The sequence below is a fragment of the Chiloscyllium punctatum genome, chromosome 3 (assembly GCF_047496795.1).
Source record: "Chiloscyllium punctatum isolate Juve2018m chromosome 3, sChiPun1.3, whole genome shotgun sequence".
NCBI classification, from domain to species: domain Eukaryota; kingdom Metazoa; phylum Chordata; class Chondrichthyes; order Orectolobiformes; family Hemiscylliidae; genus Chiloscyllium; species Chiloscyllium punctatum.
This window is the reverse complement of record NC_092741.1, coordinates 51,462,496-51,489,548: the sequence shown is the minus strand read 5'-3', so window position 1 is coordinate 51,489,548 and position 27,053 is coordinate 51,462,496. Positions and strand designations below refer to the sequence as shown.

At 40.8% G+C, this 27,053-nt stretch overlaps 1 protein-coding gene across 5 annotated transcripts in view; it reads right to left on the bottom strand.

Annotated features, from left to right (window-relative positions):
- The window catches only part of sim1a (SIM bHLH transcription factor 1a), a 92,994-nt gene that overhangs the window by 39,500 nt on the left and 26,441 nt on the right, over positions 1-27,053 (bottom strand). For all 5 annotated transcript variants that reach the window (XM_072553200.1, XM_072553190.1, XM_072553210.1 and 2 more), the window contains exons 8-9: positions 25,740-25,846; positions 25,071-25,218 (exon numbers count right to left, since the gene is read on the bottom strand). In XM_072553200.1, coding sequence (XP_072409301.1) covers positions 25,071-25,218; positions 25,740-25,846 — 255 coding nt within the window. The remainder of the gene's footprint in view (positions 1-25,070; positions 25,219-25,739; positions 25,847-27,053) is intronic.

Genomic DNA, 27,053 nt, shown 5'->3' with positions numbered 1-27,053 from the left:
CTCCACCACATCCTCTGGCAGCACATTCCATACACGTACTACCCTCTGCGCGGAAAGGTTGCCCCTTAGGTCTCTTTTATATCTCTCCCCTCTCATCCTAAACGTATGCCCTCTATTTCTGGACTCCCCAACCCCAGGGAAAACACTTTGCCTATTTATCCTATCCATGGCCCTCATAATTTTGTAAACCTCTATAAGGTCACCCCTCAGCCTCCAACGATCCAGGAAAACAGCCCCAGCCTGTTCAGCCTCTCCCTGTAGCTCAGATCCTCCAACCCTGGCAACATCCTTGTAAATCTTTTCTGAACCCTTTCAAGTTTCACAACATCTTTCCAATAGCAAGGAGACCAGAATTGCACGCAATATTCCAACAGTAGCCTAACCAATGGTCTAAACAGCCGCAACATGACCTCCCAACTCCTGTAATCAATACTCTGACCAATAAAGGAAAGCATACCAAACGCCTTCTTCACTATCCTAGCTACCTGTGACTCCACTTTCAAGGAGCTATGAACCTGCACTCCAAGGTCTCTTTGTTCAGCAACACTCCCTAGGACCTTACAATTAAGTGTATAAGTCCTGCTAAGATTTGCTTTTCCAAAATGCAGCACCTCGCATTTATCTGAATTAAACTCCATCTGCCACTTCTCAGCCCTTTGACCCATCTGGTCAAGATCCTGTTGTAATCTGAGGTAACCCTCTTCGCTATCCACTACACCTCCAATTTTGGTGTCATCTGCAAACTTACTAACTGTACCTCTTATGCTCGCATCCATTTCATTTATGTAAATGACAAAAAGTAGAGGGCCCAGCACCGATCCTTATGGCACTCTACTGGTCACAGGCCTCCAGTCTGAAAAACAACCTTCCACCACCCTCTGCCTTCTACCTTTGAGCCAGTTCTGTATGCAACTGGCTAGTTCTCCCTGTATTCCATGAGATCTAACCTTGCTAATCAGTCTCCCATGGGGAACCCTGTCGAACACCTTACTGAAGTCTATATAGATCATATCTACCGCTCTGCCCTCATTAATCTTCTTTGTTACTTCATCAAAAAACTCAATTAAGTTTGTGAGACATGATTTCCCATGCACAAAACCATTTTGACTATCCCGAATCAGTCCTCGCCTTTCCAAATACATGTATATCCGGTCCCTCAGGATTCCCTCCAACACCTTGCCCACCACCAACGTCAGGCTCACTGGTCTATAGTTCCCTGGCTTGTCCTTACTGCCCTTCTTAAACAGTGGCACCACGTTTGCCAACCTCCAGTCTTCCGGCACCTCACCTGTGACTATCGATGATACAAATATCTCAGCAAGAGGCCCAGCAATCACTTCTCTACCTTCCCACAGAGTTCTCGTGTACACCTGATCAGGTCCTGGGGATTTATCCACCTTTAACTGTTTCAAGACATCCTGCACTTCTTCCTCTGTAATCTGGACATTTTTGCAAGATGTCACCATCTATTTCCCTACAGTCTGTATCTTCCATATCCTTTTCCACAGTAAATACTGATGCAAAATATTCATTTAGTATCTCCCCCATTTTATGTGGCTCCACACAAAGGCCGCCTTGCTGATCTTTAAGGGGCCCTATTCTCTCTCTAGTTACCCTTTTGTCCTTAATATATTTGTAAAACCCTTTTGGATTCTCCTTAATTCTATTTGCCAAAGCTATCTCATGTCCCCGTTTTTCCCTCCTGATTTCTCTCTTAAGTATACTCCTACTTTCTTTATACTCTAAGGATTCACTCGATCTATCCTGTCTGTACCTGACACATGCTTCCTTCTTTTTCTTAACCAAACCCTCAATTTCTTTAGTCATCCAGCATTCCCTATACCTACCAGCCTTCCCTTTCACCCTGACAGGAATATACTTTCTCTGGATTCTCGTTATCTCATTTCTGAAGGCTTCCCATTTTCCAGCTGTCCTTTTACCTGTGAACATCTGTGAACATCTGTCTCCAATCAGCTTTTGAAAGTTCTTGCCTAATACCATCAAAATTGGCCTTTCTCCAATTTAGAACTTCAATTTTTAGATCTGGTCTATCCTTTTCCATCACTATTTTAAAATGAGTAGAATTATGGTCACTGGCCTCAAAGTGATCCACCACTGACACCTCAGTCACCTGCCCTGCCTTATTTCCCAAGAGAAGGTCAAGTTTTGCACCTTCTCTAGTAGGTACATCCACATACTGAATCAGAAAATTGTCTTGTACACACTTAAGAAGTTCCTCTCCACTTAAACCTTTAACACTATGGCAGTGCCAGTTGATGTTTGGAAAGTTAAAATCCCCTACCATAGCCACCCTATTATTCTTACAGATAGCTGATATCTCCTTACAAGTTTGTTTCTCAATTTCCCTCCGACTATTGGGGGGTCTGTCATACAATCCCAATAAGGTGATTATCCCTTTCTTATTTCTCAGTTCCACCCAAATAACTTCCTTGGATGTATTTCCAGGAATATCCTCCTTTAGCACAGCTGCAATGTTATCCCTTTTCAAAAATTCCACTCCCCCTCCTCTTTTGCCTCCTTTTCTATCTTTCCTGTAGCATTTGTATCCTGGAACATTCAGCTGCCAGTCCTGTCCATCCCTGAGCCATGTTTCTGTAATTGATATGATATCCCAGACCCATGATCCTAACCATGCCCTGAGTTCATCTGCCTTCCCTGTTAGGCCCCTTGCATTGAAATAAATGCAGTTTAATTTATTAGGCCTACCTTGTCCCTGCCTGCCCTGACTGTTTGACTCACTACTGTTCTCAGCTGTACCCGTCTCAGATCGATCTCTTTCCTCACTATCTCCCTGGGTCCACCCTCCCCCCCCCCCCCCTTACTGGTTTAAATCCTCCCAAGCAGTTCTAGCAAATTTCCCTGCCAGTATATTAGTCCCCTTCCAATTTAGGTGCAATCCGTCCTTCTTGTACAGGTCACTTCTACCCGAAAAGAGATTCCAATGATCCAAAAATGTGAATCCTCCCATACACCAGCTCTTCAGCCATGCATTCATCTGCTCTATCCTCCTATTCCTGCCCTCACTAGCTCGTAACACTGGGAGTAATCCAGATATTACTACCCTTGAGGACCTCCTTTTTAAAATTCTGCCTAACTCTCTATAATTTCCCTTCAGAGTCTCAACCTTTTCCCTTCCAATGTCGTTGGTTCCAATGTGGACAATGACCTCCTGCTGGCCTCTCTCCCCCATGAGAACATTCTGCACCCTCTCTGAGACATCCTTGATCCTGGCACCAGAGAAACAACACACCATTCTGCTTTTTCTCTGCTGGCCACAGAAACGTCTGTCTGTACCTCGGACTACAGAATCCCCTAACACAATTGATCTCTTGGAAGCCGATGTACCCCTTATTGCATTAGAGCCAGTCTCTACTAGTACACCTTGTTGCATTAGAGCCAGTCTCAATACTAGAAACTTGGCTGTTCGTGCTTCGTTCCACTGAGAATCCATCACCCCTACATTTTCCAAACCAGCATACCTGTTTGAAATGGGTATATCCACAAAAGACTCCTGCCCTAGGTGCCTACCTCTCTTACCCTTCCTGGAGTTAACCCATCTATGTGACTGTATCTGAGACTTTCCCCCCTTTCTATAACTGCCATCCATCAGATACTGTAGCTGTTGCAAATTCCTCATCGCTGCTATCTGTTTCTCCAACCGATCCACTCAATCTGATAAGATTTGCATCCAACAGCATTTATGGCAGATATAATCCGCAGTAACCCTGAAACTCTCTTTAAACTCCCACATCTGACAAGAAGTACATATCACTGCAAAGGCCATTTTTGCTCCTTCACAATCTACAGACCGAGAAAATAACACCGTCTTATTCCTTTACAAACACTGCCCCAGGTGAAATTAATAGCTATGGCTTATATTTTAAGTTTAATCAAGAGACTTATCTCCAAAAACATATAATCAAGAAAGAATCCACTGCACCCACTACTGCAGCCTTTCTATTGGACAGACTTAAAACAACTATTAACTTATCTGATTCTGTGCTGTGAACTTCACCCAACAGTTCCTCCAAGATTAGTTATGAATTTCACTGTTTGACAATTTTCCCAGATGCACACCGATGTCCAGCCATACACGAATTCAAACAGCAAAGACGGTAACTGTGCAGGTTTTCCCTTTCCCTTTCTCTCTCTCTCTCCTGCACTGTTCTCACCATGTGCTTCCTTTGTCTGCCCTTCTCCCTTTTAAACTGCTGTTGTTTTGGCTTTTTTTTTCCAAAGTTCCAAAACAATGCAACAGTAATTGCTGCTCCTGGAATTCAAGGAAATCACCTCCAACACCAAAATACTTCAAAAAAAGGAGCAGCTCTTACAGCCAGAAATGTTTCCCGTCCTCCATCTTGGATTACCCAGAATCCATCTGTAAAACCTCAGCGTGCATCACACAGGGAGTCTGTCAATCTGGAGCTGCTGTGCATTGTTCCTGAACTTTGCCCTGAATATTGGCAGACAGGAAGAAACTGCTGTCCCACTTTGCTATCAGAGTGCTGAAGGTTCTGCTTTACAGGTAGGTGCAAGCACAGAACGTTGTTCTGCCCTGGACCAGCAGTGGAGGCCATGGCACCAGACCAAGCCAGTCTGGTCTCAGGTTAGCACCAAGTCTAAAGCAGTCTCAGCTGTTCAGCACTGTTGGAAAAATGTTAAAGGCCTTCCCACTTCACCAGCGTAAGTGCCTCCATCTTCTCTCCAGTGCCTCACGCTTGTTCCATTTCTGCTACTGAGCCAAGGCTCGTGCTCTACCACTCTCAATGATCCTGCAACACCTTCCCCATTTGCTCTGGTGTATTTCTTCAACCCCTGACACCACTAACCCTGCAAGTTCTCTGTGTTGCCTACTCACTGTCTCAGTATATTCCCCAACTGCATCAGCAGTAATAGGTGTTACCCACTTTCACCTCTGAAAGTACATCCCTCTGTCTTATTCCAGGAGGAAAACAGCCTCCAGTAGGGCAGAAACAGTCAAGGCAAGTGGTGTACTGCTTGATACGTTCACCTATTACGAGGGGAGGAGCCTTATTTTAACACTCCAAGCAGTGCTGGACTGATATTGGAGACCACTGTTGACTAACTTTGCCGAGACACTCTAAGCAGTGGCTATCTATCCCCTTGAGGATAAACTGAGGCATGCTAACAACTATGACAAAGCTTCCTGGCTTTGAATTACCATTAAACAGCAAGCCAAGAGAGCAGTAATATTAAATAAAAATCGAAAGAACTGTGGATTTTGTAAGTCACAACCAAAAACAGAAATTGCTGGAATGGCTCAGCTGGTCTGGCCACATCTGTGGCAGAAATCAGAGTTAATGTGTCAGGTCCACTGACCCTTCCTCAGAGCTGCAGCAGTAATACCAGCTTGGTATATTTGGCTGAGGGGGCAAGCACAATGAGGTAAGCATACAGGTAGACTCAGATCGAATGAGTTCTATGACAAAGGGCCTGGACATACAGCATGGGTATATGTCCTTGAGTGCATGGTTACCAGTGTAGCTTGCAATGCAGCAGTGCTGTGCAGAATTGATCTGCAAGTGAATTAGAGATGTGCCATGAGGGTTTTTAGAACATGGCACATATCAAATGCCAGTGTCTGTGCATGTGCGTATATGACCAATGACCATGGAGCCTGCCCGATTTTCAACATGGATGTCATTCGAAATAAATGGTGACCTGAATCCGCTCTGGTTTCTTCACCGATTTCTTCAGCATCTGGTTTGTCTGGCAAGTTGTGAGACTGCAGACTGAATACTCATGAGCTGTGGTGGTAATAAGTCATTTATCAGGTGATAATCTCCAGCAACTGGCAATTCGCTGCCTAGCAAGAATCTCACCACACTGCTTGGAAAAAGCATCGAGGATGGAACAAGGTGATCTTGACATCCAGATAGGCCTGTCACATTTGTTGTCTGGTTCTACCATGTGGCTCAGGCCCATATAACATTCCATCCAATGTGTCTGTTGTTTTAATAATGTTGAAGTCTGTGCCTCTGTTACCCAGTAGCTATGTTCATGCAGAATGGACTGCATTACTCATTAGATTGGTATTACCCATTTTACTCCAGTCCCCATCCCGAAGGCAAATTCCATCTTTTTGGAATGAGCTCAATAAAATTGAGCCAGTAGTGCAATGAAAAACATACCACATCTCACTCTGTCCAAATGGAATGACTACTCCAAATCAAACAAGATCCAATCATTTATATTATTGACTCTAATAATAATGTTGTGGGTGAAATGTCAGACCTACAATGCTAGGGTACTAACTTCCATGGCAAGACATACATTTGGAGGGGGAGGGAGGCACACCATAATAATAGGTGTACAAACATGACAGAAAGACAGAAGGTGTATGAATTAATGTATTTTTTTTTAATGCACAATCAACCTTCCCATTTCAACAGCACTGCAGAACACATGGAATACTGGAGTTCACTGAACAGTGTCCTGAGCTTGTCCACTAGCTGTCAGCTCATTTCATCCTCACTATCCACTTGAGCGGCACTTGGAACTTTGGGAACATTACATCTTTGTAACCAATCAGTTTTGCACATTGGGTGCCCACTGTCCAGTAATACCATTGCTCCTTCCCCTGACACCAACTGCACTGCAAACATTTAACTGCAGCTGCAAGTGAAAAGGGTTTGGCCAAGTGAAAATTGAGGCAAAAATTTCTGATACGGTGTTCTTATCCAATTTGATGTCAGCAAACCAGACTGCCCAAAGTAGAAGCAAATAGAAAAGAGTGAGCAGGGATAAAGGTCTGTTGCCTGATTCATAAATCATGTGAAGCAGATGATAAGTCAGCTGCTGTCAATGATGGGAAACATGGGCACAAAAGAAAAAAGGACATTTGGGTTCTTGTGATAGTATCCCTGTATCTGAGTCACAAGGTCTGAGTTCAAATCCTACCTACTCCAGAGACTGTAATAACATCCCTGAATAGGTTGAATAAAAAATCTATGAAATGTTATCCCCAGTAATAGCAACAAAAAGTGACAGCAACAAATTTTTAATGTTACACAGTTAATCAGGACTTATCATTAAGACTCTACCCTGGCTAGCTTCAGAAATAACATTTGTTGATTCTGTCATATGCAGCAACAATAATGTTGTCCACATTCATTTATGCATTCACATAATATCTGCCTGAAGAGAGGCCCACAGCTTATTGTCTGCTGATGCTTCATCTTGGAACATTGCTTTGGCAGTTTGTTGGTCAGTGACAGTTTGCCATTACAGGGCTAAGAGGTCAATTTCAAGTTTATCTCAGCAGGTTTGGGAATTGGTACAAGTGTGTTTGGTAATATTTCAAACCACATGCTAACCATCTGAGTTAACCTGACATAGCCGATCGCCAACAATGTACCAATCCTTTTTATGCACATCAAACCATGAGATTTCATAGCTAGTCACATTTGAGCATAAGAAGAATTCTCTAAATACTTCATCCACTCCAAAGACCCTCTTAAAAATCATTTCCAGAGAGTAAATAACAAAACTACCAATAACATACAATAACAAACAGCAACAACAACCTATCTTAATAGGCCATTTTTAGCATTGTAAAATGCCCAAATACTTCACAAGAGCACCACCAAAACTTAGGTATGATCCAAGCTACAAAAGGCATTATGAGGGCAAACAATCAGAAATTTGGCCAGAGAGGTAAGTTTTAAAGAGAGGATTGAGGTAGAGAGGTGGAGAGGTTTAAAGGGGAACTTCCAGACTTTAGGCCTTCGTACTGAAACACAGAGCCACAAATGATGGAGCAATAAGATTGAAGAATTGCAGTGCAAGAGACTAATTCAGAGGCGCGGGCATCTCAGTGCTGTAGGGCTGGTCTCCCACCTTGAACCTTCCAAGATTTAAGGTCATACAAAACATTCTACTGTACATACACCAGGCTCTCAGGAAATCCCATTCAGCCATCACCACGGGTGTTTGTTGGCCCATGCTACTGCCCATTCCAGCAACATCTCATTCCAATTCTCATCCTTGTTTCTGAATCTCCCCAGAGCCTAGCCCCTGCCCACCTTTATTATTTCATCCAACTCCACAAAACCTCTGATATATCTGTGCTTTTCCAATTTTGGCCATTACACATTTGGATCGTTCAGGAATTGATACACAACTTAAAAACATTGCATACCTTTTCAAATTGCAAATTTCCACAAGCAAACATACTTTAAGGATTACAAAAACAAAGTCGGGATTGCAAGCCAAATATTAATGAACAAAGAACAAACTTGAAAAGTAATTTGTTCAGGCGAGCAGATATTTTTTGTCATTCCGTTAAATATTTATTACTTAAAATTAGATGTAATTTCTCATCTCCTTATGCTTTGGTGGCATCACTGGCAAAACTAATATTTATTACAAGTAGCCCAGGCCAGATAAGGTTAGCAGATTTCTTTCCCTAAAAAGCACTAGTGGATTTTTTTTTCTAGTTAACAATGCCACTGTCACAATAGTTTTTTTTAATTCAAGATTTGAAATCAAATGTCATCATCTGCCATGGCAGTTCTTGAACCCATCTTCCCAGGTCATTAGCGTGAGGAGTTATGTTGCTAACTTAATGATATTATCACTACACCAAAGCTTCCACTTAAGCTTACTGCACCTTTCCTCTCCCTGACCAATCCATATGTCACTTCATTTTGCACTGTTGATCCTGTTCAAGAGCTGTATTGAATCTAAAACTGGAACTCTTAATGTCATGGAAGTGCTGGTTCATAGTGCTGGGGTACTTACAGAGTGATAAAATTGTACATTATAGAAACAGGCTCTTCCATCCAATTTGTCCATGCCGACCACATATCTTAAACTGAATTATTCCGTTTTGCCAGCATTTGGCCCAATTCCCTCTAAACTCTTCCTATTTGCATACACTTTCAGATGCCTTTTAAATGTTATAATTGTTCCAGGCCCCACCACTTCCTCTGGCAGCTCATTCCATATGTACACCACCTTCTGGGTGAAGAAGTTGTCCCTCAGGTCCCTTTTAAATCTTGCCCCTCTCACCTTAAACCTATGTCCTCTAGTTTTGGACTCCCCTATCCTGGGAAAAAAGACCTTGGTTTTTCACCCTATCCATGGCCCTCATGATTTTATGAACCTCCATATGGTCACCCCTCAGCTTCCAATGCTTCAGAGAAAACAGCCTCAGCCTATTCAGCCTCGCCCTGTAGCTCGAATCCTCTAATCCTTGCAATGTTACAATCCACATCTCTAATAAGTGAATTTAAAATTTGCTCCTGGCCTCAATGTTCACACGTACAGCAAAAGGTCAAATGAGGGAAGGGATGAGTGGAAAAACTTTAAAGAAACATGGATTAGAAATGCCACAACATTTCTGAACTAGCAGGACCCACACTTGCACAAAGTTGGAGCTCTAACTTTGGTCTGAATCTGGATCTTGATCTTGAATGGTGATGTTAGTGGAAGGAAGTTGAGTTAGGATTGGGGGCAGGTCAAAACTTAGAGGTCAGGGAGTACGAATGGCTATTATTCCGAGATTAGGAAGGAAGGGGGAGGCCAAAGCTCAGAAGCTGGAGAGTGAGAAGAGACACAATTTGAAGGCTGGAGGAATGGTGAGGGTTTACAATGAGCAAGAAGATCAAGGGCAGATGTTTCAGGAAGCAGGAATATCAGTGACAAAGATGTACCATTAGCAGCAGGTTACATTTTTCTCTCATATTTTTAAACTTACTTTATATTTAAACATTGTCATTTTACCACTGTAGGAATTTAGCAATGTGAAATATTTAAACTTTTGTTTCAATCATTGAATGAGGGTGTCTCTGACTGGACTAACATTTATTGCTCATGGCGAAAGTGAGGACTGCAGATGCTTCATCAGGAAGGGCTTTTGCCCGAAATGTCGATTTTCCTGCTCCTTGAATGCTGCCTGACCGGCTGTGCTTTTCCAGCACCACTCTAATTTATTGCCCATCCCTAACTGCCCTTGAAAAAGGTGGTGGTGAGCTGCCTTGTTGAACAGTTGCAGTCAATATGTTGTAGGTAGAGCCACAATTGCCCTGAGGGAGGGTATTTCAAGTTTTTGATCCAGCGACAGTGAAGGAACAGTGATATGTTTCCAAGTCAGGATGGTGAATGTTTTTGGGGATTGGATAAGCTTGTCCTTCAAATAGTAATGCTTGTAGGTTGGTACGGTAGTGTCGAAGGAGCCTTGATGAACTTCTGCAGTATATGTTGCTGATGGTACGCACTGCTACTACTGAGCATTAGCATTGAGGGAGTGAAGGTTTGCGCTGCTGTGCCAATCAAGCAAGGTCACTTTGTCCTGGATAGTGGAAGGCTTATTCAGTGTTGTTGGAGTTGCACTCATCCAGGTAAGTGTCTCTGACCTGTAGTTATAGTTACTTACCTGATGATTCCACTTCTATTTCTGGTCAACGGCAACCCACAGGATGTGATATGTTGAAACAGTAACTGCCTGACACTTATGAATGTTACTTGCCATTTGTTAGCTCAAGCCTCGATATTATCCAGATCTTGTTTCATTTGGCATGGACTGATTCAGTATCTGAGGAATTGTGAATGGTGCTGCACATTGTGCAATCATCAATGGATCCCCAATTCTGACCTTTAATGGAAGGAAGGTCATTGATGAAGCAGCTGAAGATGGTTGAACCCAGGATACTACCCTGAGGAGCTCCTGCAGAGATGTCCTGAAGCCAAGCTGACTGACCTCCAACAACCACAACCAACTTCGTTTGTGCCAGCTATGACTCCAACCAGGGAAATGCTTGCCCTCTGATACCCATTGCTCCAGTTCTGCTCAAGCTCTTTGATGCCACACTCAGTGAAATGTGGCCTTACTATCAAGGGCAGTCACTCTCACCTACTTCTGGAATTCAGCTCCTTTGATCATGTGTGAACCAAGGCTTCCTTGAGGTCAGGAGCTGAGTGGGTTCTAGGCCATCCAAACTGAGCATCAGTGAGCACATTATTGCTAAGCAAGTGCTGCTTGATAATACCATTGATGATCATTTCCATCACTTCACTGATGGTTGATAGTAGACCCGGCAGTAAATGGCCGGGTTGGATTTGTCCTGATTTTTGTGCACAGGACATACCTGGGCCTTTTCCACATTGTGTAGATGCCAGTGCTGTAACTGTACTGGAACAGCTTGGCTAGGTGCACAACAGGTTCTGAAGCACAAGTCTTCAGGACTATTTCTGGAATGTTACCAGGGCCTATAAGATTTGTAATATCCAGTCCCTCTAGTTGTTTTTTAATATCACATGGAATGAATCAAGTTTGCTGAAGGCTGGCCATCTATGTCCCTGAGCACACAGTCTCCTTGCTGCAGCATTATCATGACCATTGACATTGTAGCCTTAGATGCAGCATAGAAGTTCAGAACCATACTATAAGTGGATCGATGGGCTATGAAGATACTTATAGGTTTGCACATGTTGCATACCTATATTCACAGACATGGGGTAGTGCCAATGCTATGTTCTTTGAGAGGTTGATACCTAGTATCTAACATGGAGACCCTTTGGAACAAGTGGCAAGCTCCAGATGCCAAGGACCCACTTTGACTTCCAAGTCAAGAATTTATGGCTTCTGTTTTACTTGCAGCAGGTGGTATTATAGGAATTTGCATTTTAATCAGATGCAGTTAATAAGCTTATCAACAAGCAAAGATTTCCGTTAATTGGTAACTCACTGCTCCCTAATGACAATCTTGCCTCAATACTTGTAACTTAGTTAGAATTCATGCGTTGAGTTGCTGCCAATGTGGAGATTGGACTCATTAAACTTCTCACAACATTCTGTCACATTTCTCACCATAGCCGACATTGTTCAGGCTCCTATAAGATTCCACACAATATTTTGCTTTCTCATGAAGAACCTACAAAAGCTAACTACAGTTTTAACATGAAATCCAATGTTATTCAAGTCATTTCATATAAAATCCTGCTTTCAGGATCACAACACAACTTTGAGGACTCATTGCACTCTTAATAATATATATTACCAAAGGCCTCAACTTATGGATATATATTATTGCTGTATTATATCAATATCATGTGTAAAAGTAGACAGACCAAGATTCTACAAACATCTCATGTACTTGCCTCCTAAAATCGACAAGAGTAAATGGAAGAATTTGAAACTTCACCATTGCTATGCAAAGAGTCTGTCAAATATTTAAATAGAAATCTACATTATTGTTCAATCTTTGGCAAACCTGAGAAAGTTTTTGTGCCAAAGTTATGGCAACTAATACACAGAATTCTTGTGGAGATTTTCTGTGATTATTTATGAATATTTTGCAGGAAGACATCCAGGAACCTTGTCCTTTCCAAATGTGTCTTCATTAAGTCTACGGCATAGGTTAATGGTCAAGTTAGTGTTTTTCCACACAACTTTCTTTCTTCTTAGCTCTTTCACAAAACATGCACAGTTTTCTAGAAATCTTGTGTTAATGACATTGCACAGTAAAAGGATTTTGGGTGATTACTTGTTTTTCCACTATTAATTTATTTTTCATTTTGAATTGGGTAATCCAAGATGGAGGACAGGAAAGATTTCTGGCTCAAACAGCTGCTCCTTTTTTGAGGTATTTTAGGTGCTGGAGGTGATTTCCTCGAATTCCAGGAGCAGCAATTGCTGTTTTATATGCTGCTGCATAGTTTTGGAACTTTGGCAAAAAAGTCATAACAACAGCAGCTTTAAAAGGGAGAAGAACAGACAAAGGAAACACATGGTGAGGTCATTGCAGGAGAGAGAGAGAGAGAGAGAGACAGAATCTGCACAGTTACTGCCTTTGCTGTTTGAATTCATGCATCGTTGGACATCGGAGTGCATCTGGGAAAATTAATAAACAGTGAAATTCACAACTAATCTTGGAGGAACTGTTGGGCGAAGTTCACAACACAGAATCTGATAAGTTAATCGTTGTTTTAAATGTGGCTTACAGAGAATCTGCAGTAGTGAATAGAGTGGGTTCTTTCATGATTATGTGTTTTTGGAGATATGTCTCTTGATTAAACTTAAAATATAAGCCATAACTATTAAGTTAACCTGGGGCAGTGTTTGTAGAGGAATAAGATTGCGTGCAATTCTGGTCTCCTTCTTATTGGAAAGATGTTGTGAAACTTGAAAGGGTTCAGAAAAGATTTACAAGGATGTTGCCAGGGTTGGAGGATTTGAGCTATAGGGAGAGGCTGAACAGGCTGGGGCTGTTTTCCCTGAAGTGTCAGAGGCCAAGGGATGACCTTATAGAGGTTTACAAAATTATGAGGTGCATGGATAGGGTAAATAGGCAAAGACTTTTCTCTGGGTTTGGGGAGTTCAGAACTAGAGGACATGGGTTTAGGGTGAGAGGGGAAAGATATAAAAGAGACCTAAGGGGCAACTTTTTCACACAGAGGATGGTACCTGTATGGAATGAGCTGCCAAAGGAAGTGGTGGAGGCTGATACAATTGCAACATTTAAGAGGCATTTGGATGGGTATATGAATAGGAAGGGTTTGGAGGGATATGGGCCAGGTGCTGGCAGGTGGGATTAGATTGGGTTGGGATATCTGGTCGGAATGGACAGGTTGGACCAAAGGGTCTGTTTCCATGCTGTACATCTCTATGACTCTATGAATTCTTGCCCTGCCTTCTTCTCCACTTGATATCACAGTGATTACATAGAATTACACAGAGTAAGTAAAATAAAACAAGCTATTTAACTCATCTGTGGTAAAATTTAGACTCAACACAAGTCTCCTTACATCCCAGTTACCTCACCTCAGCCTTTCTGTATTTTAGACATGTTAACTCTCCTCTTGACAGCATCTATCAGTTGTTATTGCTTCCTCCAAATCACTAAAGTCTGCATACGCAGTGAAGCGGAGGCTCCCTGCCTGGACATCTCAATAATGAATAAAGCAACACTGATTTACGTATCAAAAACAACAATATAAACATGCAATTAGTGGCAGTGGCTAACGTTCACTGAAAAGTCTTTCCTCTATATACCCTATTGTTTCAATATCAAATTAGCTCTATGTCACTGTTTATTACCAATGTTTGTCTAGACTGCTGATGGAAGTGTGCAAATAGTCAGCAATTGTTTTAGTTGCTTCACTCCAGAGCCTTTAATTTGTGGCCTGCTGTGAATAAGCTTCACTCAATGTTTTGAAAGCTGGTTTTATGCTCGTTGAAGCAACCAAACTGAGCAAATTCTTCTTGCAACAAGTGGTTTTACTAGCAGTGAGTTGACACAACATTCCTGGACTGAGATTAAAATTATAATCAACAAAGCCAAAGCTGGAGAAAAAAATTTGAGTATATAAAGAAAGAGAATTGATATAATGAGTTTTAATAATACTTGGATGAAGGATATGAGAAAATTAAACAGCAAAAGGAAAGAAAGTCAATATTCAAAGCATGATAAGATGTTAAAGGCATTAGTCATTATGGATATCAGAGAAAGCATCGACAAACACAAAATATTATGACAAAGCAAGAAGCAAGATTAAAAGGGCGAAGAGGGCATATAAAAATGGCTTGCAAATAAAATAAAAATATTCTGCAATGATGTTTATAAGTGTAAAAAAAAAGATTTATCACATAAAATCTCGGATCAGTCAAGAGTGAAAGAATCAGTCGAACTGGTGAATGTGAGGTGTGGCAAAGTTACTAAGTATATATTTTGCTCTCTCTTTCTGTGCAATTGCTGATAGATGTGAGGATGTAGATGTGCTTGAGAAGGTTGCGGAATAATTCTAAGGGATAACTGTGGAAAAACAATTGATGATGTGCTGTTGTGCACCATGTACTATTAGATCGCGGTCAAAATGGAAATGGCAGAGGTTTTGGCTACAATTCATCAATCCTTCATAGATATAAAAATTATTAAATGAGACAAGAGAATTGCTGATGTAATACCAGCATTCAAGAAGGGAACAGAGAGTAAAATAGTGTAACTCTAGATCAGTTGGCCTAAAATTAAATGTAGGTAAACTTTTAGAATTTATTGGTGAAACTAACTTGGTGTATAGGCAGAAAAGCATTTACTAATCAAGGGCCAGCCAACATAAGTTTGCAAAAATCAAAAAGTGTTTGAAAAACATATTACCATTTCTTCGGATGACTGAATGGGAAGAAAGAACCTTACATAGTGCCTTGCATAACCTTAGCATATCCCAATTCATTTCACGGTCAATAATATATTTTTATAGTTTAGTCACTACTTTAATGCAGAGAAATGTGGTAACCCTCTGTAATGGAAAAAGACTTGGCTGACATCTTTGGCATAATTGCAAGTTTATTTTTCTTTCTTTCCAAAGGAAAGCCAGAAATGCGGGTAAGAGATGTGCACATACACCAGTGTGAATATGTTGAATATCAAGATACCTTTTAAAGTATAATTGTTTGCTGTCTGACTGAGGTAGCACTCAGTAATATGAAACTTACCAGCAGCCCAGAAACTTAGATCTGAAGTCCTAAAAAAATGCAATAATTGTTACACCAGCAATAATCAGAAAATTTGCCGTACCAGCTTCCAGGCCAAAAAGAGAATCACTTTCAAACACACAAATATCTTATCGTTACCTGCTTCAATAACAATCATAATTCACATTGATGTAGCATCTTTAAAAGTATAGAATGTGCTGAGGCATTTCATAGGGACATTCAGGTGATTTTTGATACCTAAGGCATAGAGTCATAGAGCTGTACAACATGGAAACAGACTCTTCAGTACAACTTGTCGGTGCTGACCAGATATTCTAAATTAATCTAGTCCCATTTACCAACACTTGGCCCATATCCCTCTAAACCTTTCCTATTCATGTACCCATCTAGATCTCTTTTAAAGGTTGTCATTGTACCAGCCCCCACCACTTCCTCTGGTAGCTCATTCCATATATGCACTGTGTGAAAACGTTGTCCCTCAGGTCAGATTTAAATCTTTCCCCTCTCACTCTAAACCTATGTCCTCCAGTTTTAGACTCTCCTCCTCCATTTCCTCTAGCAGCTCATTCATAAGAAGATATTTGGACGGATGTCAAATATGTGTAAGTTTTAAGGGACATTTTAAAATAGAAGAGTCGGGTAGGGAGGAAACAAGGTTCAAGGAGAGGTTTCCAGCTTCCAGCCTAGACTGCTGAAGGCAGAGACATCAATATTAGAGTGATTAAAATGAGGGCTACGTGAAAAGTCAAAACTGGAGGAGCACAGAGACATTGGAGGGATGTAAGTATGAAGGAGGTTACAGTAATGGAGAAGGTTGAAACCATGAAAGGGCTTAAAAACAAGGAAGATTTTTTACAACCAGGTATTATCAGACCACTCCAGTTAGTAAGTGAACAATTATACTTCAAAAAGTATCTTAATAAGGATGATGCACTGATTTTATTGATAAATTGTATTTTACATATTTATATTGATGCACACGCAGATCTCTTTCCTGTATTTCCGATTTAAAATGTCCAGCATTCCTCATATCCAGTAAACAGAAGGTGCTGGGTGAACAGATTTGGGAGAAGTACAAATACAACAGCAGAGATTTGGATGACTGCAAGTTTATGCAGGGTTGAGAAAGGTGTGAAAAAGCAGAGTTAATGTTTTGGGTTCAGTGGCCCTTCTTCAAATGATGATTGTGGAATAATGACAATTTTCCAAGTTGGTCTTATCTATAATTTACACCATGGGAGTAAGAGGCTTCTTGAGATGACAAGTGTAAAGAGAGAGCCATGAAAATGGTTTGGGGAGAGAGAGATGAGTATAGGAAGGTAGTGAACTGAGAGCAGATAGAGCATAATGGGTTGAGGTGGAGGTTGAAATCAGGGCAGACACTGAAGGGAAAGTAGTGATGATAGCTCAGGAAGAAATTTGACATAGTACTTAGTAAGCAGTTTAACAGCTCCAAATGAGAGGCAAAAGAGGGGAACAACAGAAGATTCTAAACCATCCTTGCACAAGAAATAAACATCCCAGGCAACAGTCTTTCACAGAAATGTTAAGAAACTCAATATGTAAATTAAATTTAGCAGAAAGAGTGACATTTCTATTTTGCTGGTGATCCCTTCTTAATGGAGTGTGGAAGGTATTCAGGTATGCCATGTACTAATTAAAGTGTTATGTCATGATCTACACAGTGTTGACCATGCAAGTAATTTCTAATTCTGATGAAAGTTGCAAGTAACCTTAACTTTGGCATTAGCTTGATGGGTGAATACTGTACATGCTTATGATGCAACTTAGCTTGATGAAACCTGATGTTCTCAGTTTGTTTCTTTTTCTCTGTGGTCTGTGTTACAAGGCCAGAGCATATATCATAACGTGCCATTAGCGATGAAAGGTACAGGAGAGCTGGATCTGCTGAAGGGCATCCCTACCCCTGGACTGAGAGACCCACTTGCTCTAGAGGTGTGTAATACCATCTCTGAACAGGTTGATTAGGAAAAATAAATTAACTAATTTAAAATGATGCTGAGTTAATATTGAGTTTGGCTTTGCAAATATATGCAAACTCATGTTTCGAACAATTATTTGCACTCACTTGTTATGACATGCTAGATGATTTCAGCCCATCATTTTTCAAAATTACAAATAATTAAAGATTCTTAGTATTATAGATACCATCATAGAATCTCCTATAGTACAGATAGAGGCCATTCGGCTCATCACATCTGCAACAACCATCCAAACGGCAACCTAGCCAGACGCAACACCCCACCCTGTCCCTCTAACCCCATATTTGCCATGGCCAATCCACTTAACCTGTCCAGCTTTTGGACCATGTGAGGAAACTGGAGCACTTGGAGGAAACCACATAGACACAGGCAGAATGTACAGACTCCACACATAGGCCATCAAGGCTAGAATTGAACCTGGGTCCCTACTGTGTGAGGCTTTATTACAAATACTGTGATATCATTAAAGACGACGTCCCATACTGTTCAGCACAACTACGGTGATTACATCACAATGGTGATTCACATCAATGACAGAGCACATTCCATATCGGCTTTGTCACTGACAGATGATGCAGACACAAAAGCTCAACAGAAACAGAACCTGATACTTCCTCACAGACTTCACGGTGCAGGTCATCCACACATTTTGTGCTCATCACACTTCTAAGTGTCTCTCTTTGATACATAAGTAAAGAATTAACAGACATTACAAAGAAAGCCAGTTATCTTCTTGTAGGCTAAGGCCACTATCCAGCTGATCGCAGTTGTGTCTTAGAGAAATCCACTTGAAATTTACTGTCTCTGATCACAGCATTTAGGCTGCATAGCCTTAAAGGAACATGTCAATTTAAAGTAAGAGCACTTTATCAGCTGAAGAATGCATTTTGGTCTACATGGTATAATACCCCTGTCATTATAAAACATAGTCAAACCTTGGTTGACTGAAAATTATTTCAAAACATTAGATTAACGTGTAATAATTTCAAGGTATCTCCAAATATCTAGTGTCGCAAAGCTGGTCCTTTTACAAGGTTATGTTGTCCTTGATTTCTTTCAGAGAGATTTAAAATGACCCAAGGTTCCAACATGTCTGAAGTTTGAATGGTTCATTGGGGCTCTTTTGTTTATACCTAATTGATAATGCTTCAGGCAGAAAGCTTTCAAATCTTTTTTTAAAAACTGGTATAATCAAGGGGGTGTGGCAACTCTCTAGCTGGGCAGGTCAGTTCAGTTCGGGGGTTAGCTGAGTCAGGGTCACAATTGAAACTGAACACTCTGCCTCTCCTTCTGCCCTTCTCACTTCATAACCTGGAAACCTTTTGTGTTATTTGTAATCTTTGTACTACGGGATTTGTTTATTAGGATTGTTGCATGTATTTTGGAACAGCATCATTAAGTCAGGATATCCTGTCAGGTTCAGAGAGGATAAGTTATTCTGATATTCTGTTTTCATTCATTCGTTGTGTTTCATCCTGTAATTTTGTAAAAAAATTCTGTTTGTTTAAAACTCGGCAGTCTGCCCAGCTATTTCAGTCTGGGACTATCCATGACACACTTACCTGAAACAAATAGCAAAGTTATGGGCTGGACTATCTGCTTAAAAATGTTTTGAGACACCGGGCCTGGTCCATAACAGACTGGGAGCTCTTTGTTGGATTTGCTTGTGGTTCCAAATTGGGGTTTAGGCAGCTAGTGGTAGGTGTTACTGTCTTTTACTTTGGGTGCTGATTTGGTTGGGTAAACATAGCTTGGGATAGCAATGGCTCTTTCAGTCACCAAGAGTTTCTGGAGGTGGAAGAAGTGACCTTGGCAGTTTTACAAAAGGTAGTTAAGGTCAAGCTGCAGGAATTAGCAGACAAGCTGGAGTTGAAGCTACCTCCTAATGTGAGGAAAGGTGAGATGATTTCAGCAGTAGCTTGGTATTTAAATTTGCTGGAAACATCATCAGGATCATAGAGATGGCAAAAATTCAATTACAAACAAAGCAGCTTGAGATGGAGGTGAGACATAAGGGAAGGGCAGCAGAAATGAAACAGTTTGAGTTATGATTAAAAGCAGAAGAGAAAGAAAAAGAGAGAGAGTTTGAATTTCAGAAAATGACACTAAGAAAGGAAAGTCAGCTTAGACAGATGGAGACCAAGGCTGAAGATAAGTATAATGAGGAACAGAATGAGGATGAGCACACCCCTGGTAGTCAAAGGCCTGGTGCGAAACTGTTTAAGTATGTTCAAGCATCACCTAAATTTGATGAGAAGGATGTGGAAGCCTTTTTCATCTCATTTGAAAAAGTGACTAAACAAATGCAGTGGTGAGTGACTATGTGGGTTTTGTTGATCCAAACAAAAATTGTAGGTAGAGCTAGTAAGGAATTAGCATTGCTCTCAGAGGAGGTATCTGGGGAGTACGAGGAGGTAATAAGCCATCTTAAGTGCATATGAGCTTGTACCAGAAGTTGAGAGACAATGTTTCAGGAATTTAAGGAGGGGCCCTTAAATCTATGTTGAGTCAAACCTATATTGAGTTTGAAAGGATCAAACAAAGTAATTTTGATATGTGGATAAGAGGATTAAAAAGAGAGCAAGCTTACGACGCTCTTAGTCAGACAATTATTTTGGAGAAATTCAAGAATTCACTTCCTGAAGTAGTGTAAACTCATGTGGAACAGCAGAGTTTAAACAGCAAGGTTTGCAGCTGAAGTGGCTGATGATTATGAGTTGGTCCATAAAACACGGTTCGGCTTCCAGGGTCAACTTCGGTCCACGAGGGATAGAAATTTGGACAAAGAGAAATCCTTACATGGAAAGGAAAAGATAGATCTCAGTGGAGATCATAAGGATAACTTACTACAGGGTAAATAGGAAACCCTTGAAGAGGACAAAAAAGTTAAAAAGTTCCAGTATTTTCATTGCAATCAAGTGGGCCACATGAAATCACAGTGTTGTTGGGCTAGGAAAAAGCCAGATGTAGGAAAACAGGACAAGCCTGGGAGTTTTGTTGGAATGATAACAGAAAGCACAAGGGAAGCTAGAAAGTTGCATCAGAGTGTACAAGCTGGTTAAGGAGGAAGTACCAGATCTGCTTAAAAAATATACCTGCAAAGGTAAAGTTTATTCACATAGGCCAGGAGTAACAGGTGAAGAGATTACAATATTAAGGGATACAGGATTTTCTCAGTCTGTGGTACTAAAAGTTGAGGAGACGTGGGTGGCACGGTGGCTTAGTGGTTAGCACTGCTGCCTCACAACACCAGGATCCCCAGTTCGATTCTAGCCTCGGGTGACTGTCTGTGCATATTCTCCCTGTGTCTGTGTGAGTTTCCTCTGGGTGGTCTGGTTTCCTCCCACAAAAGACCTGCAGATTCAGGTGAATTGGCCTACAGTGTTAGGTGCATTAGTCAGAGGGAAGTGGGTCTGGGTGGGTTACTCTTTGGAGGGTTGGTTTGGGCTGAAGGGCCTGTTTCCACACTGTAGGGAATCTAATCTAATATGTACTTCTGAAGGACTATTGCCAGAAAAGCTACAGGTAACAGGAAGGAGTACTGGAGAAACTCTCAGCTCCAGGAATACAATTTAACCTTCCGATATAGCTGATTCACCGGTTGGAGTGCTGCCTACTATGGTTAAAAAGCCAGTGGAATCTCAATTCAGGTTTTTTATTCTGGAATCTTTCCTGATTGTGTGGTCATGAGGTCACACAGTTACCAGTTCAAACAGGAGAGATTAGATGACCATGTAGACAAATTAGCTCAGCTAAATTAATTGCATTACAGCAGAAAGATGAAAGGTTTAAGTAGTTGTACCAAAAGACATATATAGAGAAGGAATCTGAATGTATCCCTGAATGTTATTACCTTAAAAATGGTGTCTTAATGAGGAAATGGAGACCATCACATATACAGGCAGATGAGAAATGGGCAGAAATTCATCAAATCATATTGCCAGTGGGATATGGAAAGGAGGTGTTGCAAGTGGCGCATGAGCTTCCACTTGGGGGTCATTTAGGGGTGAGGAAAACACAGGCTAAATACAAAGACATTTTTAATGGCCTGGACTGCATAAGGATGTAGTTGAATTTTGTCAGATGTGTCATATATTGGAAAACCACAGACGGTAATAAAACCTGCACCTTTAATACTTATTCCTGCATTTCAGGAACCTTTGACAAGATTCCTAATTGATTGCATAGGTCCCCTAGCTCAAACAAAAAGTGGGAATCAGTATTTGTTAACAATAATGGATGTATTGGCTAGGTTTCCAGAGGTCATCCCAATATACAATATCACAGCTAAAAGGATTGGAGAGGAATTACTCAATTTTTTTACTAGATACAGACTACCAGTACAGGTACAGTCAGTTCATGGATCAAACCTCACATCAAAACTATTCAAGGAAGATAACAGCTTAGACATTAAACAATTCAAATCTATTGCAGACCATCCAGAAATGCAGGGAGTGCTAGAAAGGTGGGATCAAAACTAAAGACTATATTGAGGGCTTATAGTCAGGATATCTAGATGATTGGGATAAGGGAGTTCCGTTTGTGCTTTTTGTGATCAGAGATGCACCAAATGAATCGACCAAATTCAGTCCATTTGAATTGGTTTTTGAGTATGATGTAAGAGGACCGTTAAAATTGATTAAGGACAAATTAATAAGTCAGAATTCAGAGGCCACATACTTGGACCAAGCATCAAATTTTAGGGAGCAATTAAATAGAGCAGGGGAGTTGGCTAGACAGCTTTTGAAAGTATCACAACAGACAATGAAACAGGAAGCAGACAAGAAGTCAAAAATTCACAATTTTGCTATCAGGGATAAGGTATTAGTGTTACTTCTTGTAATTGATGAATCTTTAAAAGCAAGGTTTAATGGACCTTATCAAATTGAAAGGAAATTGAGTGATGGTGAACTACTTGATAAGGAATGCAGACAGGAAGACATCTCACAGAGTGTGTCATGTGAATATGCTCAAAGGGTATTTTGATGGGGAAGGAAAACAAGAGGAGAAGGTGTTAATGATTACAGCACAGAAGGAAGAACCAAGTTCAGAGGATTCTGAATTGGACATTCCTCAAATCAAACTGGACAATGATGAAGTTGTCAAAAATTGGGATAAATTACTGAGTTACCTTCACAAGAAAAATCGAATTGACCTGAAAGAGGTATTACTAACACAAGGGGAGAAATGCGGACATAAACTGGGAATACTAATCTCATTGTGCATGATGTAGATAAAGGAGCTGCCGTTCCGATTCGGTAACATCCTTATAGGCATAACCCTCTAACGTTGGCACACATTCAGAAGGAGATTGAATGCATGCTCCAAGATGACATAATCAAAATGGGTTACAGTGACTGGACCTCACCCATCATAATGATGCCAAAACCAAATGGTACCCAATGGTTATGTGTGGCAAAAATCAATGCAATTACAAAGACTGATGCACATCTGATTCTGCAGCTGGAAGACTGTGTTGGAAAGGTGGGACAAGCAACTTATTTTTCTAAGTTGGACTTACTCAGAGGATACTGGCAGCTACGTCTGTCAGAAAGAGCAAAGGCAATTTTGGCTTTCATAATGCCAAATGGAATGTATCAGTTTAAAGTCTTGCCATTTGGTATGAAAAACACTCCAGCCACACTTCAGAGACTAACCAATAAGGTCATTGGTAGATTATCCAACTGTGTGGTGGAGATTAATGACTTGGTGATTTTTAGTTATTCGTGGAAGGAACATTTACAACGTTTATCAGACTTGTTCAATCAACTTCAGAAGGCAGGCTTGATGGTAAACCTAGCTCAAAGTGAATTTGCCAAAGCCCAAGTCACCTTTCCTGGGCCATGTATTGAATACAGACAAATGGCCCCATGGGATGTGAACACAAAGGCAACTGGGGAGTTTCCCATACCAACGACAAAAAGAGCAGTATTACGGTTCATGGAGTTTGTGCTGAATTTTAGCAGTGTGGCTGCTCCACTCACTGAATTGCTAAAGAAAGGCAAGAAGTTTCAGTGGACAGCAGACAATAAGAAGGCATTTGACAGCCTGAAAAGTGTGTTAACCACTGCTCCGGCATTAGCCACACCAGATCATGTAAAGTCTTTCAAGGCGGCTATCGATGCCAGTGATGTGAATGTCAATGCTGTGCTCCTGCAGGAAGACGACAAGGAGATAGAATGACCAATTGGGTATTTCTCCAGGAAGTTGCATGCTCATCAGCATGAATATTCGACAGCTGAGAAACCGACTTTGAGCTTGGTGTTGGCATTACACCATTTCAGCGTTTATGTTACTAGTGATGCAAATGAGACAATCGTATACACTGATCATAACACATAGAAATTTGTGGAGAAATTTCAGGAAAAAATGCCAGACTGCTTCAATTGAACCTGTTGTTACAGCCATGCAGTGTAAAGATTGTGCAGGCGGCAGGTCAAGGAAACATGATTGCCGCTGCATTGTTGAGACTCGAATGAGAGATGGCGATGTTCGATGGTGGGAGTACCACAGACTGAATCCAGATGTAGTTGTGCATGTTTACATGTTTATAGTCAGTGAATGCATCTGTTTTAGAGGACTAACCAATTTTTGGGGGGGGGGGTTTGAAAAATTAAACCATCTTTGAATATGGATGGTTCATTTTTTAAGGGGGGGGAGGTGTCGCAAAGCTGGTCCTTTTACAAGGTTATGTTGTCGTTGATTTTGTTCAGAGAGATTCCAAGTGACCCAAGGCTCCAACATGTCTGAAGTTTGAATGGTTCATTAGGGCCCTTTTGTTTAGACCTGACAGATAATGCTTCAGGCAGAAAGTTTTCAAGTCTTTTTTTAAAAACTGGTATAATCAAGGGGGCGTGGCCAACGCTCTAGGTCAGTTCAGTTTGAGGGTTACTTGAGTCAGGGTCACAGTTGAAACTGGATGGTCTGCCCCTCCTTCTGACATTCTGCCTTCATAACCTGTAAGTTTTTTGTGTTATTTTTAATCTTTGTGCTAAGGGGTTTGTTTATTGGGATTGTTGCAAGTATTTTGGAACAGCATCATTAAGTCAGGATAGCCTGTCAGGTTCGGATAGGATAAGTTATTCGGGTAGTCTATTTTCATTTCTTTGTGTTTCATTCTGTAATTTTGTAAGTAAACTCTGTTTGTTTGAAACTTGGCAGGCTGCCCACCTAATCCACTCCAGAAATATCCACTATACGCTTACCTGAAACAAATAGCAAAGTTACGGTCTGGGCTACCTGCTTAAAATTGTTTTTAAGGGGTCAAGCCTGGTCCATAACACTAGACAATGGTTACAAACAGTACAATAAGTAATAAACATGTTTTACACTCAATAATACATATATTTAATTCTTTCTTTCCCATAAGGTCACACATAACCCCACTTAGCCCAACATATATTCTACCACATACTCATTGTTTGCTTAGGTAATGGACATAACTGCACACAATGTGAACCTGATCATCCTACCAACGTTCTGTAACAACGTCCTTTTTAAGGAACATTTTGTTCTGGTGACACAGTGTTTACGTCATTTCCAGGACACCTGTGTTTAAGTAAATAATGAGGAGGTAAATGGTTACTCACGTGAGAACGTAGTTGACACTAACAATGCAGTGGGGCCGAGATGACCTGCTATTGTGGACTATTGTTGCGTAGCTCTGAACCCATACCCAACCTCCATGCTTTGCAAGGAAGCGGTAATATTTTGTTGTTACCTGTCCTTTGACAAGCACTGTGTACAGAAAGGAAAAATTATGACTATTTTTACCCTGATAATTATTCCTTGTTCAATCTTTATGAAAATAAAAAGCTTGCAATTCTGGAACACAATGTGTCTCCTGTTCTGGTGCTAAAACTTTGCTCTGCAGATTGAAAGCATGACCTGTAATAGATTTATAATTCCTCCAAGTTATACTCTTGAACAATCAAGATCACATTTTTATTTATGAAGCAAAGTACTTTGGCATTTTGGCCAGACAACTCAGGCCCAATGTATTTATTTTGCCCTGAGGCAGATTTGCTTTTTGCTTCCCATAGGACAAACCAATTTTGGCAGTCAACATTGCCAGCACATTAGCAGAACATAGTTTTGCCTTTGCAATATGCAAAATTACTATACCTTTAGATGTCCAATTGATTAATTAAAGAAAAAGAAGTGATTTGAAGTCTCACTCCTAACAGCAAACAACACAATCCTTGTGTTCATCTGTTAATCAGTAATGAATCAATCCTCTCGTATGTAAAAATACTTACACAAATGATGAGCACAGCGCAAGTGAAACGTATCACATCCATGGACATGATGATAGAGAGTTTTTTCTATTAAATCCTGAGGTTCATAGCCTGTCAGTTCAGCTACCCTGTATGAGATAAATAGACGTCATGTGTAAACAGAAATAATTCAACATGCAAAATCAAGATGGATGGCTGTAATTTATGAAGTTAAAAAAATCACACACTACCAGGTATAGGCCAACAGATTTATTTGGAAGCACTAGCTTTCAGAGCGCCATTCCTTCATCAGCTGATGGAAGGAGCGGTGCTCCGAAAGCTAATGCTTCCAAATAATCCTGTTGGACTACACCTGGTATTGTGTGAGTTTTAACTTTGTCCACCCCAGTCCAATAACAGTACATCCAAGTCATGGTAATTCATGAAGGCACCTCATCTTCATCTTTGCAAAAGGAATTAAGGATGAGCAACGAATGTCACTTACAGTGTTGCTCATATCCCATAAAATAATAACACTGTCCCTTAAGCGCTGTCCCTTTGTACACATTACCATACTGTTCGATAAAATTAACTCTAACAATTTTGGAAGATAAGGAATAAAGGAAGATAGATAAATGAAGATAAGATGTCCTCCAACTTGAATGTATCAGTTTAAATATTACCCTTTGCAATTTAACTTCTAATGATTGGATGTGCTGTCAATCCACTTCTCAACAGATGTTAGATAGATAGAATCCCTACAGTGTGGAAACTGGCCCTTCAGCCCACACCAAGCTTCTGAACAGTAACCCACTCCCCAATAATCAACATTTACCCTTGACTAGTGTACCTAACCTACACATCCCTGAACACAATGGGCTATTTAGCATGGCCAATCCACCTAACTTGCACATCTCTGGACTGTAGCAGGAAACTGGGCTACCCAGAGGAAACCAATGCAGACACAGAGAGAATGTGCAAACTCCACACAGTCGCCTGAGGCTGGAATCAAACCTGGGTCCCTGGCGCTGTGAGGCAGCAGTGCTAACCACTAAGCTATCGTACCACCCATGTACTATTATATTGATATACTATACACAGCCATTTCTAATTCAAAATACTGAAAGATCTATGTTAGACAGTCGACCCAATATAAATATCATCTGATGCCAAGAAGGATATTTTCTTGAGAGTGGAGTTCCAGGCTGCTGGACGAACCTAAGCATTTTTTTGGTGACCTGCACTAATGCTAGTCAACAGTCAGAGGCGTATGCTATACAAATCACAAGCATTCAGAACAAAGGCTAATTTTCAAATTGTTATGCAGCTACTTTACTGTAGAGGTTTTTACTTAGC